The sequence below is a fragment of the Scyliorhinus torazame genome, chromosome 7 (genome assembly GCF_047496885.1).
Source record: "Scyliorhinus torazame isolate Kashiwa2021f chromosome 7, sScyTor2.1, whole genome shotgun sequence".
NCBI classification, from domain to species: domain Eukaryota; kingdom Metazoa; phylum Chordata; class Chondrichthyes; order Carcharhiniformes; family Scyliorhinidae; genus Scyliorhinus; species Scyliorhinus torazame.
Window position 1 is genome coordinate 66,549,671 of NC_092713.1, and position 13,048 is coordinate 66,562,718.

General features: G+C 49.4%; 1 protein-coding gene across 1 annotated transcript in view; it reads right to left on the minus strand.

Annotated features, from left to right (window-relative positions):
* Positions 1-13,048, minus strand: part of pik3r3b (phosphoinositide-3-kinase, regulatory subunit 3b (gamma)) — a 755,907-nt gene that overhangs the window by 368,103 nt on the left and 374,756 nt on the right. Inside the window, exon 5 of the mRNA XM_072510843.1 lies at positions 237-368. Within this exon, the coding sequence (XP_072366944.1) occupies positions 237-368 (132 nt within the window). The remainder of the gene's footprint in view (positions 1-236; positions 369-13,048) is intronic.

The window sequence follows — 13,048 nt, forward strand, 5'->3', positions numbered from 1 at the left end:
CAGAGCTTGTTACCTTTTGGGAGCTGGGTTAGTTTCCCCAGGGTCGCTACTCTGTTGTCTATGTATTGTGGGCAACACTTTCAAACATTGATTTTCTTATTTTAATTTTAAAACAGGATGAAAGATGATTGAACGTTTCCAAAAGCAGAACAAAATGTTATCAGGCTCGTGTGCATTTTAGAAAGTACTCTTATTTAAGGAATGGTGCTAATCGGAAGCCATCTGCAGGATTTTACCTTGGGCAGTGTAGACCAGCTCACTGTAAATAGCTGGCGGAATCACAGGTGAAGACAACCCTCGTAAGTAATGCTTCAGTGCATCAGCAATGATGTGGATGTCATATTGATCGATATCAACAGCTGCCATATCTGTAACACAATGAAAGGGGTTAGAAACCAGATAGATTAGCATAATTCCTATGCTTTCTTATTGCATGTATGTTGTCGGCAGCAGTCTTGTCGACTGTTGTGGCTTTCATTGCCCGACTTAGGATAAAATGATATTTAGCTTGCCCATCTCTGAGGTGATACACCATCAATAACACATGACGAGTGATGAACGTAACTGAGGCTTTAATACACTAAAGAGCAAGCCTCCTGCCTCTGGACCAGAGGGGAGGAGCCACAGGCGGAGCCAGCCTGGACAAGCCCAGGCATGCACAATACAATACATATAATGCAATAACATGGTTTACCACATTCACCCCGTTTTTAAAAAAGAGTCCTGCGGGGGTGAAGTGGTCTTAAAGGTCAAGTCTGTCAGTGGCCTTGACCTCCTCCGTGATTGCCTCAGTCCCGGCTGTGGTGTGGGCTCCGGCGTCGGGACCTGCGCGTCCGGGAGCGTGCTGTCTTCTTCTTCTTCAACCAGATGTTGACTCGGTGAAGGGGGGGGTGCGGTGTATGGGCGGTGGTGGTGGTGATTGTCGCCGGTGGGCCTGTGGGTGTCAGTTCGTGAGGGAGGTGGGCAGGGGTGGGGGAAGACGGTGTAGGGTGGGGTTGGTGGTGATGGTCGCCGGGGAACCTGCAGGTGCTAAATCCCGAAGGGAGACCGTGTCCTGCCGCCCGTCCTGGTGTGCCACGTAGGCATATTGGGGGTTTGCATGGAGGAGCAGGACCTTCTCGACGAGGGGGTCAGTTTTATGGCTCCTCGCATGCTTCCGGAGAAGGACGGGCCCCGGGACTGTCAGCCAGGTCAGGAGCGAGACCCCAGAGGTGGATTTCCTGGGGAAGGCAAACATACGTTCATGAGGAGTCTCATTAGTGGCTGTACATAGGAGCGACCGGATGGAGTGGAGCACATTGGGGAGGCCCTCCTGCCAGCGGGAGACTGGGAGACTTTTCGAGCGTAGGGCCAGGAGGACGACCTTCCAGACCGTCGTGTTCTCCCTCTCCACCTGTCCGTTTACCCGGAGGTTATAGCTGGTCGTCCTGCTGGAGGCGATGCCTTTACTGAGCAGGAACTGACGCAACTCATCGCTCATAAAGGAGGAGCCCCGATCACTGTGGATGTAGGTGGGGAACCCGAACAGGGTGAAAAGACTGTGCAGGGCCTTGATGACGGTGGCAGACGTCACGTCAGAGCATGGGATGGCAAAGCGGAATCTTGAGTACTCGTCAACGAGTTGAGGAAGTACACGTTACGGTCAGTGGAGGGGAGGGGCCCTTTGAAGTCCATGCTGCGGCGCTCAAAGGGGCGGGAGGCCTTTACCAGGTGTGCTCTGTCCGGCCGATAGAAGTGCGGTTTGCACTCCGCGCAGACCTGGCAGTCCCTGGTCACGGACCTGACCTCCTCGATGGAGTAAGGCAGGTTGCCAGCCTTGATGAAGTGGAAAAAACGAGTGACGCCCGGGTGACAGAGGTCATTGTGGAGGGCCCGGAGTCGTTCCACCTGTGCGCTGGCACATTTACCGCGGGACAGGGCATCTGGGGGCTCATTGAGCTTCCCAGGCCGATACAAGATATCGTAATTATAGTTGGAGAGCTTGATCATCCACCTCAGAATCTTATCATTCTTGATCTTGCCCCGCTGTGTGTTATTGAACATCTAGGCAACCAGCCGTTGGTCAGTGAGGAGAGTGACTCGCTTGCCGACCAGGTAATGCATCCAATGTCTCACAGCTTCTATGATGGCTTGGGCTTCCTTTTCGACAGATGAGTGTCGAATTTCGGAGACATGGAGGGTACGGGAGAAGAAAGCCATGGGCCTGCCCGCCTAGTTGAGGGTAGCAGCCAGAGCAAAGTCCGACGCATCGCTCACCACCTGGAATGGGATGGACTCGTCCACCGCGTGCATCGCGGCTCTGGCAATATCTGCCTTGATGCGATTGAAGGCCAGTCGGGCCTCAGCCATCAGGGGTAAAATGGTGGATTTGATCAGTGGACGGGCCTTGTCTGCATAGTTGGGGACCCACTGGGCATAGCACGAGAAGAACCCCAGGCATCTCTTCAGCGCCTTGGGGCAGTGGGGAAGGGGGAGTTCCAGGAGGGGGCATATGCGGTCGGGCCGGGCCCTAGGACTCCGTGTTCCATGACGTTGCCGAGGATGGCTTGGCGGGTTGTGCGGAAAACACATTTCTCTCTATTATAGGTTAGGTTCAGGACTTCAGCAGTTTGGAGGAAGCGCTGGAGGTTCTCGTCGTGGTCCTGCTGGTCATGTCCGCAGATGGTGATGTTGTCTAGGTACGGGAACGAGGCCCGCAGCCCATACTGGTCAACCATTCAGTCCATTTCCCTTTGGAAGACCGAGAACCCGTTGGTGAAGCCGAAGGGGGCCCTGGAAGTGGTGGAGGCGGCCATCTGCCTCGGCGGCAGTGTATTGGCGGTCCTCCGGGCGGATAGGGAGCTGGTGGTACGCGGACTTCAAGTCGACTATAGAGAAGACTCGATCCTGCGCAATCTGATTGACCATGTCAGATATGTGGGGGAGGGGGTACGCATCGAGCTGCGTGTACCGGTTAATGGTCTGGCTGTAATCGATGACCATCCGGTGCTTCTCCCCAGTCTTGACGACCACCACTTGGGCTCTCCAGGGGCTGTTATTAGCCTCAATGATCCCCTCTCGCAGGAGTCGCTGGACCTCCGACCTGATAAAGGCCCTGTCCTGGGCACTGTAGCATCTGCTTCTGGTAGCGACGGGCTTACAGTCCGGGGTGAGGTTTGAGAAGAGGGAGGGTTGGGCGGCCTTAAGGATCGCGAGGCTACAGACGGTGAGGGGGGGCAGGGGTCTGTCGAACTTTAAGGTAAGGCTCTGGAGATGGCACTGGAAGTCGAGCCCCAGTAATAGGGCAGCGCAGAGATGGGGGAGGACGTGGAGCCTTAAGTTAGTGTACTCTACGCCTTGTACAGTAAGGGTCGCGACACAGTACCCCCGGATTTCTACTGCGTGGGATCCGGAAGCCAGGGAGATTTTCTGGGTCGCGGGTAGGATGGGGAGGGAGCAGCGCCTTACCGTATCTGGGTGTATGAAGCTGTCTGTGCTCCCGGAGTCGAAAAGGCAGGCCGTCTCGTGCTCGTTGATCCGGACGGTCATCGTGGACTTCGCGAGGTGGTGCGGCTGGGACTGGTCGAGTGTGACGGAAGCGAGTGTCGGAAGGCGGTTGGTAGGCCGGTTGGAGGTAGCAGCGGCCAGCGTACAGTCGCGTGAGCTGGGCTCCCGGGAGGCTGCGGAGTGGTCCCAAGATGGCGGCACCCATGAGTCGCGCGTGGCGGGTGGCATCTGCGATGGTGTCCAAGATGGTGGACCCCATGACTCGCCAGTGGCGGGTGTCAGCGGCGATGGCGTCCAAGATGGTGGCCCCCGTGGATCGCACGGCCGAAATTAAAGATGGCGGCGCCCACGGGTCGCACATGGCGGGTGGCGCGGCAGCTGGGGGCGGCCCCGACAGGCAGCAGGAAGCGCTGCTGGGCCTAGAAGATTTAGGGGGGGATCCGGCCTGGCAGGCTTTTGCGAAGTGGCCCTTCTTCCCACAGCCATTACAAGTTGCGTTCCGTGCCGGGCAGCATTGTCTGGGGTGATTACCCTGGCCGCAGAAGTAGCACCTCGGGCCTCCAGCATTGGCGGGCCACTGCACGGCGCAGGCCTGTGTCGCACCCGGGTCGGTTGATGGTTGCGTGCACGAGGCCCACGAGGGTGCCGCGCGGTCGGAGGTGTAGGCCCCCATGTACTGGGAGGCCAACTCCAGCGAGTTGTAGAGTTGTACTGTCTCTGGGAGGCCGAGTGTCTCCCCTTCTAGTAATCACTGGCGGATATAGTTAGAGTTCATGCCCGCGACATAAGCGTCCCTGATCAGTAGCTCCGCATGTTGGGTAGCCGATATCGCCCGGCAGTCACAGTTCCGGCAGAGGATGCGCAAGGCAGGTAGGAATTCTGCGAGTGATTCCCCAGGGCGTTGCCATCTCGTGGCGAGGAGGTGCCTAGTATATACCTGGTTAACGGATTTCACGTATTGTCCATTTAGCAGCGTTACTGCTTCCGTGTACGAGGGGGCATCCCTGATGAGGGGAAAGACTCTTGGGCTCACCCGTGCGTGGAGGACCTGCTTCTTCTGGAGTTTGTGAGGTCTTCGTTGAAGGATGCGAGGTACGCCTCGAAGCAGCTTAATAAAAACATACAATATTACAGCACAGTACAGGCCCTTCGGCTCTCGGTGTTGCGCCGACCTGTGAAACCACTCTAAAGCCCATCTACACTATTCCCTTATCGTCCATATGTCTATCCATTGACCATTTGAATGCCCTTAGTGTTGGCGAGTCCACTACTGTTGCAGGCAGGGCACTCCACGCCCTTACTACTCTCTGAGTAAAGAACCTACCTCTGACATCTGTCTTATATCTATCTCCCCTCAATTTAAAGCTATGTCCCCCCATGCTAGACATCACCATCTGAGGAAAAAGGCTATCACTGTCCACCCTTTCTAATCCTCTGATCATCTTGTATGCCTCAATTAAGTCGCCTCTTAACCTTCTTCTCTCTAGCGTATACAGCCTTAAGTCCCTCAGCCTTTCCTCATAAGATCTTCCTTACCATACCAGGCAACATTCTGGTAAATCTCCTCTGCACCCTTTCCAATGCTTCCACATCCTTCCTGTAATGCGGCGACCAGAATTGCATGCAATACTCCAAATGCAGCCGCACTAGAGTTTTGTACAGCTGCAACATGACCTCATGGCTCCGAAACTCAATCCCTCTACCAATAAAAGCTAACACACCGTATGCCTTCTTAACAACCCTATCAACCTGGGTGGCAACTTTCAGGGATCTATGTACATGGACACCGAGATCTCTCTGCTCATCCACACAACCAAGAATCTTACCATTAGCCCAGTACTCTGTATTCCTGTTACTCGCACCAAAATGAATCACCTCACACTTTTCTGCATTAAACTCCATTTGCCACCTCTCAGCCCAGCTCTGCAGTTTATCTATGTCCCTCTGTAACCTGCAACATCCTTCCGCACTGTCCACAACTCCACCGACTTTAGTGTCATCTGCAAATTTACTCACCCATCCTTCTACGCCCTCCTCCAGGTCACTTATAAAAATGACAAACAACAGTCGCCCCAAAACAGATCCCTGTGGTACACCACTAGTAACTGAACTCCAGGCTGAACATTTCCCATCAACCACCACCCTTTGTCTTCTTCCAGCTAGCCAATTTCTGATCCAAACCGTTAAATCACCCCGAATCCCATGCCTCCATATTTTCTGCAATAGCCTACCGTGCGGAACCTTATCAAATGCTTTACTGAAATCCATATACACCACATCAACTGCTTTACCCTCGTCCACCTGTTTGGTCACCTTCTCAAAGAACTCAATAAGGTTTGTGAGGCACGACCTACCCTTCACAAAACTGTGTTGACTATCCCTAATCGAATTATTCCTTCCTAGATGATTATAAATCCTATCTCTTATAAACCTTTCCAAGACTTTGCCCACAACAGAAGTAAGGCTCACTGGACTATAGTTACCGGAGTTGTCTCTACTCCCCTTCTTAATGTAGTTCTCTGATACTTTACGAACTCATGGGGAAAAATGTGTAGAGACTTTTGCAGTCAAGGTTACTAACATTGTGTGAATTTTATATAATTCTGATAATTATAGGCATGTTTAATAATAGGATAAAGAGGTTCTTGTTTGCAGTAATGCATTTTGAATAATGGCTCTATATAATTCCACATGTACTATGATAACAAAGGCTAAAGACCTTAGCCAGTGTTCAAACGTTTCTGTCGTGGCGGCTGTCTGTGGGTCCGGCTCCAAGCGATCAGGCTTGAGTATGAGTTCATCTTTAGGAGTTTAGTGTATTAAATTGATACACCATCGATAACACACGAGTGATTTCATAGATTTCATAGAATTCATAGAATTTACAGTGCAGAAGGAGGCCATTCGGCCCATCGAGTCTGCACCGGCTCTTGGAAAGAGCACCCTACCTAAGGTCCACACCTCCACCCTATCCCCATAACCCAGTAACCCAACCCAACACTAAGGGCAATTTTGGACACTATGGGCAATTTAGCATGGCCAATCCACCTAACCCGCACATCTTTGTGGGAGGAAACCGGAGCACCAGGAGGAAACCCACGCACACACGGGGAGGATGTGCAGACTCCGCACAGACAGTGACTCAAGCCGGAATCGAACCTGGGACCCTGGAGCTGTGAAGCATTTGTGCTATCCACAATGCTACCGTGCTGCCCGTGATGAACGTAACTGAGGCTTTAATACACTAAACAGCAAGCCTCCTGCCTCTGGACCTGAACTGGGTTGGAGGCGGAGACTTGCCACCTTTATACATAAGCCCGAGGGGAGGAGCCACAGGCGGAGCCAGCCTGGACAAGCCCAAGCATGCACAAGCATGCCCAATACAATACAATACATATAATGCAATAACGTGGTTTCCCACACGAGGTTAAAGCATAACCTTGAATTTAATGCATCAGAACTGCCAGGTACTTGAATCTGCCCCACTTCCTGTTAGGTTACTTCACTTCCTATCAGGTCATCCCGCAGCCTTTAAATAAACAACTTAACTTGCCTGGACCTACAATTGGGACAGCTATTGGTTCATAATACATAAGACAGCTCAGAAATGTAACCGCTTGATCCACTTCTCATTGGAGAGCCGGAGATTCATATCCAATAGTTAGTTGATACTTGGCCTTGCTACTTTGTTTCTACAGTTCTTGATCAGGGTACACGTTGGAGCACCACAAACTGATGAAAGCAAAATGTTCCCTCAGGAGAGGAATGCAAAGTTAATTTGTATCCTATGACTCTAAACCGGGTGGAATTCTAGCTATTCAACAATTGGCATCACTAAAAAGCCAACCATTTACTGAATAAGGGAAGAATGGGCGATAAGTGAGTTGGAAGACGAGAAAGTATGCTAAATGACACAAGGGAGAGATGTTTGAGATGAAAAAGTCAAGCTGACAAAAATGGAAGCGATGTGCCGCACATTAACCATCCCCAGTGGCCGGATAATGAGGGGATAATGCGAGATGTCTGGAGCACATTCTGAAGTATGGCATTTGATTTAGTGTGCTGGTAGAACAACTTCTTTGACATCATGGGTGTGCAATCGTCAAAAACATTATAGCCTTACCGAAGAGGTTTAATGGAGTCATTATTATTGCAAGGATTGTGTTCCAGCACAAGGTCTTCGACAATGTTAATTTAAAATTCATCCTCAAGATTGCAACTGTGAGAATATTTGTTTTGTTTCTCTATCTGTTTGCTTAGGTGAACAACTATTGTGCTATTGAATGGAATATTATCTGACCTTGTGCATGAAACACTTTCACTTTGAGTGCAGCATTTCAGCTGGTGGACAGAAGCAGAAAACCCCTTGCATTACCATTCCCTTCACTCGCAACATCAAGTCTAGGGTCCCTGCCCTCCTTGCTGCATCGCAATTAGGGCTCCATTCAAAATCTATGAAAATGTGATTTTTCACAAGTAAGTGTGGTTACAGGTGGAAACTTTGGCAGATAAACTGGAGCAAAGTTTAACAGCCACTCAACGTCAAAGGAGTTAGTTTATTTGAAAAACATAGGAGATTTCTGAGATATGATAAGGTGCTTATGTAATGCAAGTCTTTCCTCCAAAGCATATTTTTTAAGATCTGCATTAGCTTTATGAATACGAGCATTAATGCCAATTAGCACTGAAGGGTTGCTATCCTCATACTTAATGAATTTTCAGAGCACTGTTAATATGCCAAAGTGTACTGTGAAAATATATTGTTATATTAGCAAAACAGAGAAAGACAGGAAAAGTCATTCAAACTGGGCACTCTTGTAATAAAGTAAAGATTTATGCAATGTTTTAAAAAAAAAAAAAATTTTGAGTACCCAATTCATTCTTTTCCAATTAAGGGGCAATTTAGCATGACCAATCCACCTAGCTTGCACATTTTTTTTGGATTGTGGGGGCAAACACGGGGAAAATGTGCAAACTCCACACGGACAGTGACCCAGAGCCGCGATCGAACCTGCGGCCTCGGCACCGTGAGGCCGCAGTGCTAACCCACTGTGCCACCGTGCTGCCCGATTTATGCAATGTTGACATCCTATCATATGGTGTCACTTGCATTTAGTTCATCCAGGTTGCCACTGAAACACTCGCCTGAATTTCACAGTGGACGTTAGGTCCCCAACATCACAGTAAAATGCCGAGCCCGCACATACCTGTCGGAGGATTTCCTCAGGAATTTTACCACAGGTAATTTTGACCAACTGTAGGCCCACCATCCAATTAAAGGTGGTCAACAAGCTCCCGATGCTGAGAGCCCAAACAGAGGGCCTGCGGCCCTGAAGCCTCATCTGTGCCACAAGGGAACGTGGCCACTGCTGAGGTATGCAGGGAACATCGGTAGCTGGACCGGGTAAGTTTAAAAACAAAACTTTTTAAAAAAAATCATACGGCCAAATGTTGGAGGGGAAACCCGTGTGGGGAGATTGATGGGGCCATGGGAACTGCCTTCACTATTTGTGACCTTCTCTTTGGGCTATTCGGCCTATCCCTCAACTCCCCCAACCCCCAAGCTGCCATAGGAAGGCCACCAATATTTAGCTGACAGCGCCATAATATAGCCCACATTTGGGCCTCTTTATGGTGATTTGCTGCCGGTTCCATCAATAGGAAATGCCCTGGCAGCTGCAGAACCACATCAGCGAGCTGACCCAACGTGGCTCCCCACCTCTGAGCCCACCTCCTGTCGGCCAGTAAAATCCAGGCCGCTGAGTCTGCACTGAGCCACTGTAGCAAGAATATCTAGCTTAGGGAGTCCTTGTCCTTGACGTGGCATCCCCTAACCATCAGGAAAACAGTGGAACTTACATGGAATTTCGGGACCCCAACAATCTCGGGTATTAGTTTGCTGCAGATATCTGAAGGCAATCAGTTCCCTCAGGAACGCGAGCTAGGTTCAGACTTAGTCATGGTCACAATAACATTACTTATACCAGAGCAAACTGAACCTGTTGGCATGTATAAATAAGTTACCTCCTTGTCAGAGATACACTGAAATGTATAGAATTAGCAGAAAGTCAGATCTACGCTACAGCCACTTAGCAATTCAATCTGTTACTAAACATACAGCCTAAATCCTTTAAGCATTGACAGTCCCTTTCAGCGCAGATCTACAGAACTGATAACCGGCATGCTCCGATAATGAATCAGCACTCTGAGGACAGCAGTATAACTTTTCCATCAAAATTTGAAAGGAACAGTTGAACCTGGTCTTGCAACATGGGAGCATCATCCTCCACATCCCTTAACAGCTCACTCCATTTGCTCATAACTCCATTTGTGCTTTTTCTGCTCCTCTCCACCTCACACGGACAGTTTATCCATGCCCCGTCTGACACTTTTGTCAATGGTCACCTTCCCCATTTTCCATCCAACCCTCACTGCATCCTCCAGGATAAAAATGAACCTAAGGAGTAACTGGTGGGTTTTGGCACAAAACAAAAGTGACACAGGAGACTTACTGGAACATCTTTAAATTGTTTTTCCATTCACTGGGGTTAACTTTGAGCAACCATATAAAAATAGTGATGCCAATTAGGCAATCCCATTCTACGTAACGGGCTGCCTATTAACTTTCATCCACTTTTATACAATCATGCAAAGTCAGAATAACCTCAATCAATACTTGTTGTTGCAGATATTTCAGACTTTTTCCTCCTGATGTCAGTCTGAGCAGACTTGTGCACCAGAGAGTAAAATAACAAGGCTTAAAGTCCACACTCAGAACCTTGCAAAGAAAAGTAAGTTTTCCTGTTTTTCCTTTGAAAATACAATGCTAAACGACACTACATCCGCTCTATAATGGATACACCGTCACTGTTAAATCCAGGTGAGGATGGGGGCAAGGACTCCCATTCCTTGATTAATTCTAACAGGATTATTTGACATTTCTAAGGATAAACGGCTATTTCTGTGCATGCACTTAACCATTTGCACAGTGAGTGCAAAGTATTCAGTCTGACGGGCTTTCTTTAGTTTAAACATTGAGCTTTTATTGTTAGCTTTTACTTTGTGAAAAATCAACCCAGGTAAAGACATAAAAATATTTGAAAAGGCAAACACATGTCCCGACCATTGCAACACACACACAGGCATGCAAAAATGATAAGTTATAAAATGGAGGAAGTTAACTTTTGGCCAAATTAAGATTTGACGAGTGTTCATAGATTATGAGTCCTTCACTGTTGTTGATAACTGAGGAAGTCCCTTCAATGGAAGTCCTTGTTTTTTAATCTCCAGAATTTCTCTGTTTGTTGTCCCGAGTGTGATACAAGCAGGCACATTTCACTTTAGCTGAGAGAGAGACCCGCAGCTTTGTTGCTGCCTTCAGATGTTTCTTCGGTTGATTTTAACAGCTCCTGCTGCCTTTCTCGACACTTGGCACCAAAGAGTGTCGTGTTGGGTGTTCCGATGCACAAATGATCCAACATGGCTGGAGATGGTACAACTCTGTTTTATTGTCTTAAACAATGACAACTACTAACTGCTGGTTTAGGTTCGTGCTTCACCAGCTAACCTGTGGACCCAGCCCTATCACTATCTTGGTGAGGCACTCAGCACATGGTGCATGTCTGAGTGGCGCGCTGTGAGCTCTGTGCTCTGAGCTACCTCCTGGTAGAATGAGCGGGAACTGTGGTGTTGTGTGTGTGTGTTGGTTGGTCCAACTACCTGTCCATCAGTCTGTGTGTGATTGCACCATGATATGCTGATGTGGATGTCATGACAAAGATGTCTACTGTCATGTGATTGGCTTTCAAACTGCACAGTCATTGTCCCCCTCTGGAAGTGGGGACCCTCTCACACCTGTTGTTAGAAGCTTTATAGATCAATAGGTGTACAGTCCACAGGTCACTGAAAGGGGCAACACAGGTGGAGAAGGTAGCCAAGAAGGCATACGGCATGCTTGCCTTCATTGGCCGGGGCATTGAGTATAAGAATTGGCAAGTCATGTTGCATCTGTATAGAACCTTAGTTAGGCCACACTTGGAGTATAGTGTTCAATTCTGGTCGCCACACTACCAGAAGGATGTGGAGGCTTTAGAGAGGGTGCAGAAGAGATTTACCAGAATGTTGCCTGGTATGGAGGGCATTAGCGATGAGGAGAGGTTGAATAAACTCGGTTTGTTCTCACTGGAACGACGGAGATTGAGGGGCGACCTGATAGAGGTCTACAAAATTATGAGGGGCATAGACAGAGTGGATAGTCAGAGGCTTTTCCCCAGGGTAGAGGGGTCAATTACTAGGGGGCATAGGTTTAAGGTGCGAGAGGCAAGGTTTAGAGTAGATGTACGAGGCAAGTTTTTTTACACAGAGGGTAGTGGGTGCCTGGAACTCGCTGCCGGAGGAGGTGGTGGAAGCAGGGACGATAGTGACATTTAAGGGGCATCTTGACAAATACATGAATAGGATGGGAATAGAGGGACCCAGGAAGTGTAGAAGATTGTAGTTTAGTCTGGCAGCATGGTCCGCACAGGCTTGGAGGGCCCAAGGGTCTGTTCCAGTGCTGTGCTTTTCTTTGTTCTTTTGGTTCTTAGTTCTAATAGTGGCCTTCAACAGGTGAGACAATTAATTCCTTGTATTCTGTTAGCCACTGTGATAGCCAAATGTGATTAAATATCAATATCTCTGCTCTTAACTCCTTGAGTAGTCCATTTCCAACCGTGACAATGTAGAAAGGGGACTTTTACAGCTCCAAAGCAATGGCTTGTTTGTTTATTTCTACTTTGTTTTATTTTACTTTCACTGATGGGCGGCATGTGGTTAGCATTGTGGTTAGCACTGTTGCTTCACAGCACTGGCACCTCCTTTCCAGTGTATCACACAAACACACACCCGGCACGGACTTCTCCCAACATTTATCAGAGGGCGGAATCTTACCCGATTTTCTCAAAGTGTCAGGCTCAGACTGAAAACTGGTGTGTAGCGCTCCAGTTGTACAGACCAATTATCATTCCAGATCTTGAGCCTTTATAAAGAGCAAAAATAGTGGGCGGTGTTTACATCATCACTCTGGTGGGGCAGGGATTGACAGAGCCGGCATCTGACACCACAGAGATCAGAGCTGAAACTGAATGGCCTGCAGCCCCACCACAAAGGTATTGGGGGCTGCCATCACCCCCTGGCCAGCATTGCGGGCTGCCAACAATCATCGGGGTGCGGGGTGCTCCCCCCACCCCCCCCCCCCCGCCCACCAACAATCATCGGGTGCTCACCCCCCCCTCCCCAGTACTGCAGAAGTATAGCTAGCATTTCTCTCCCCCCCACCGACCAGTGCACGCTCCCCTCATGCCTGCATATTGGCTCCTCACTGCCCACTCTCTTCCTACTTCCCCTCGCAACACATTGCTGGAGCCCGCCCCATGGAGCTCCCACGAGGCTTGCCCTGGCATTGCCCGCTGGCACAGGTTGACACTGCCAAATTAGCATTGCTATGTTTGGCAGTGCGAATAGGGCAATGCCAACCTGGCAGTATCAACCTGTGCCAGGGGGCAGTGCCAGAGAAATGCCCAGG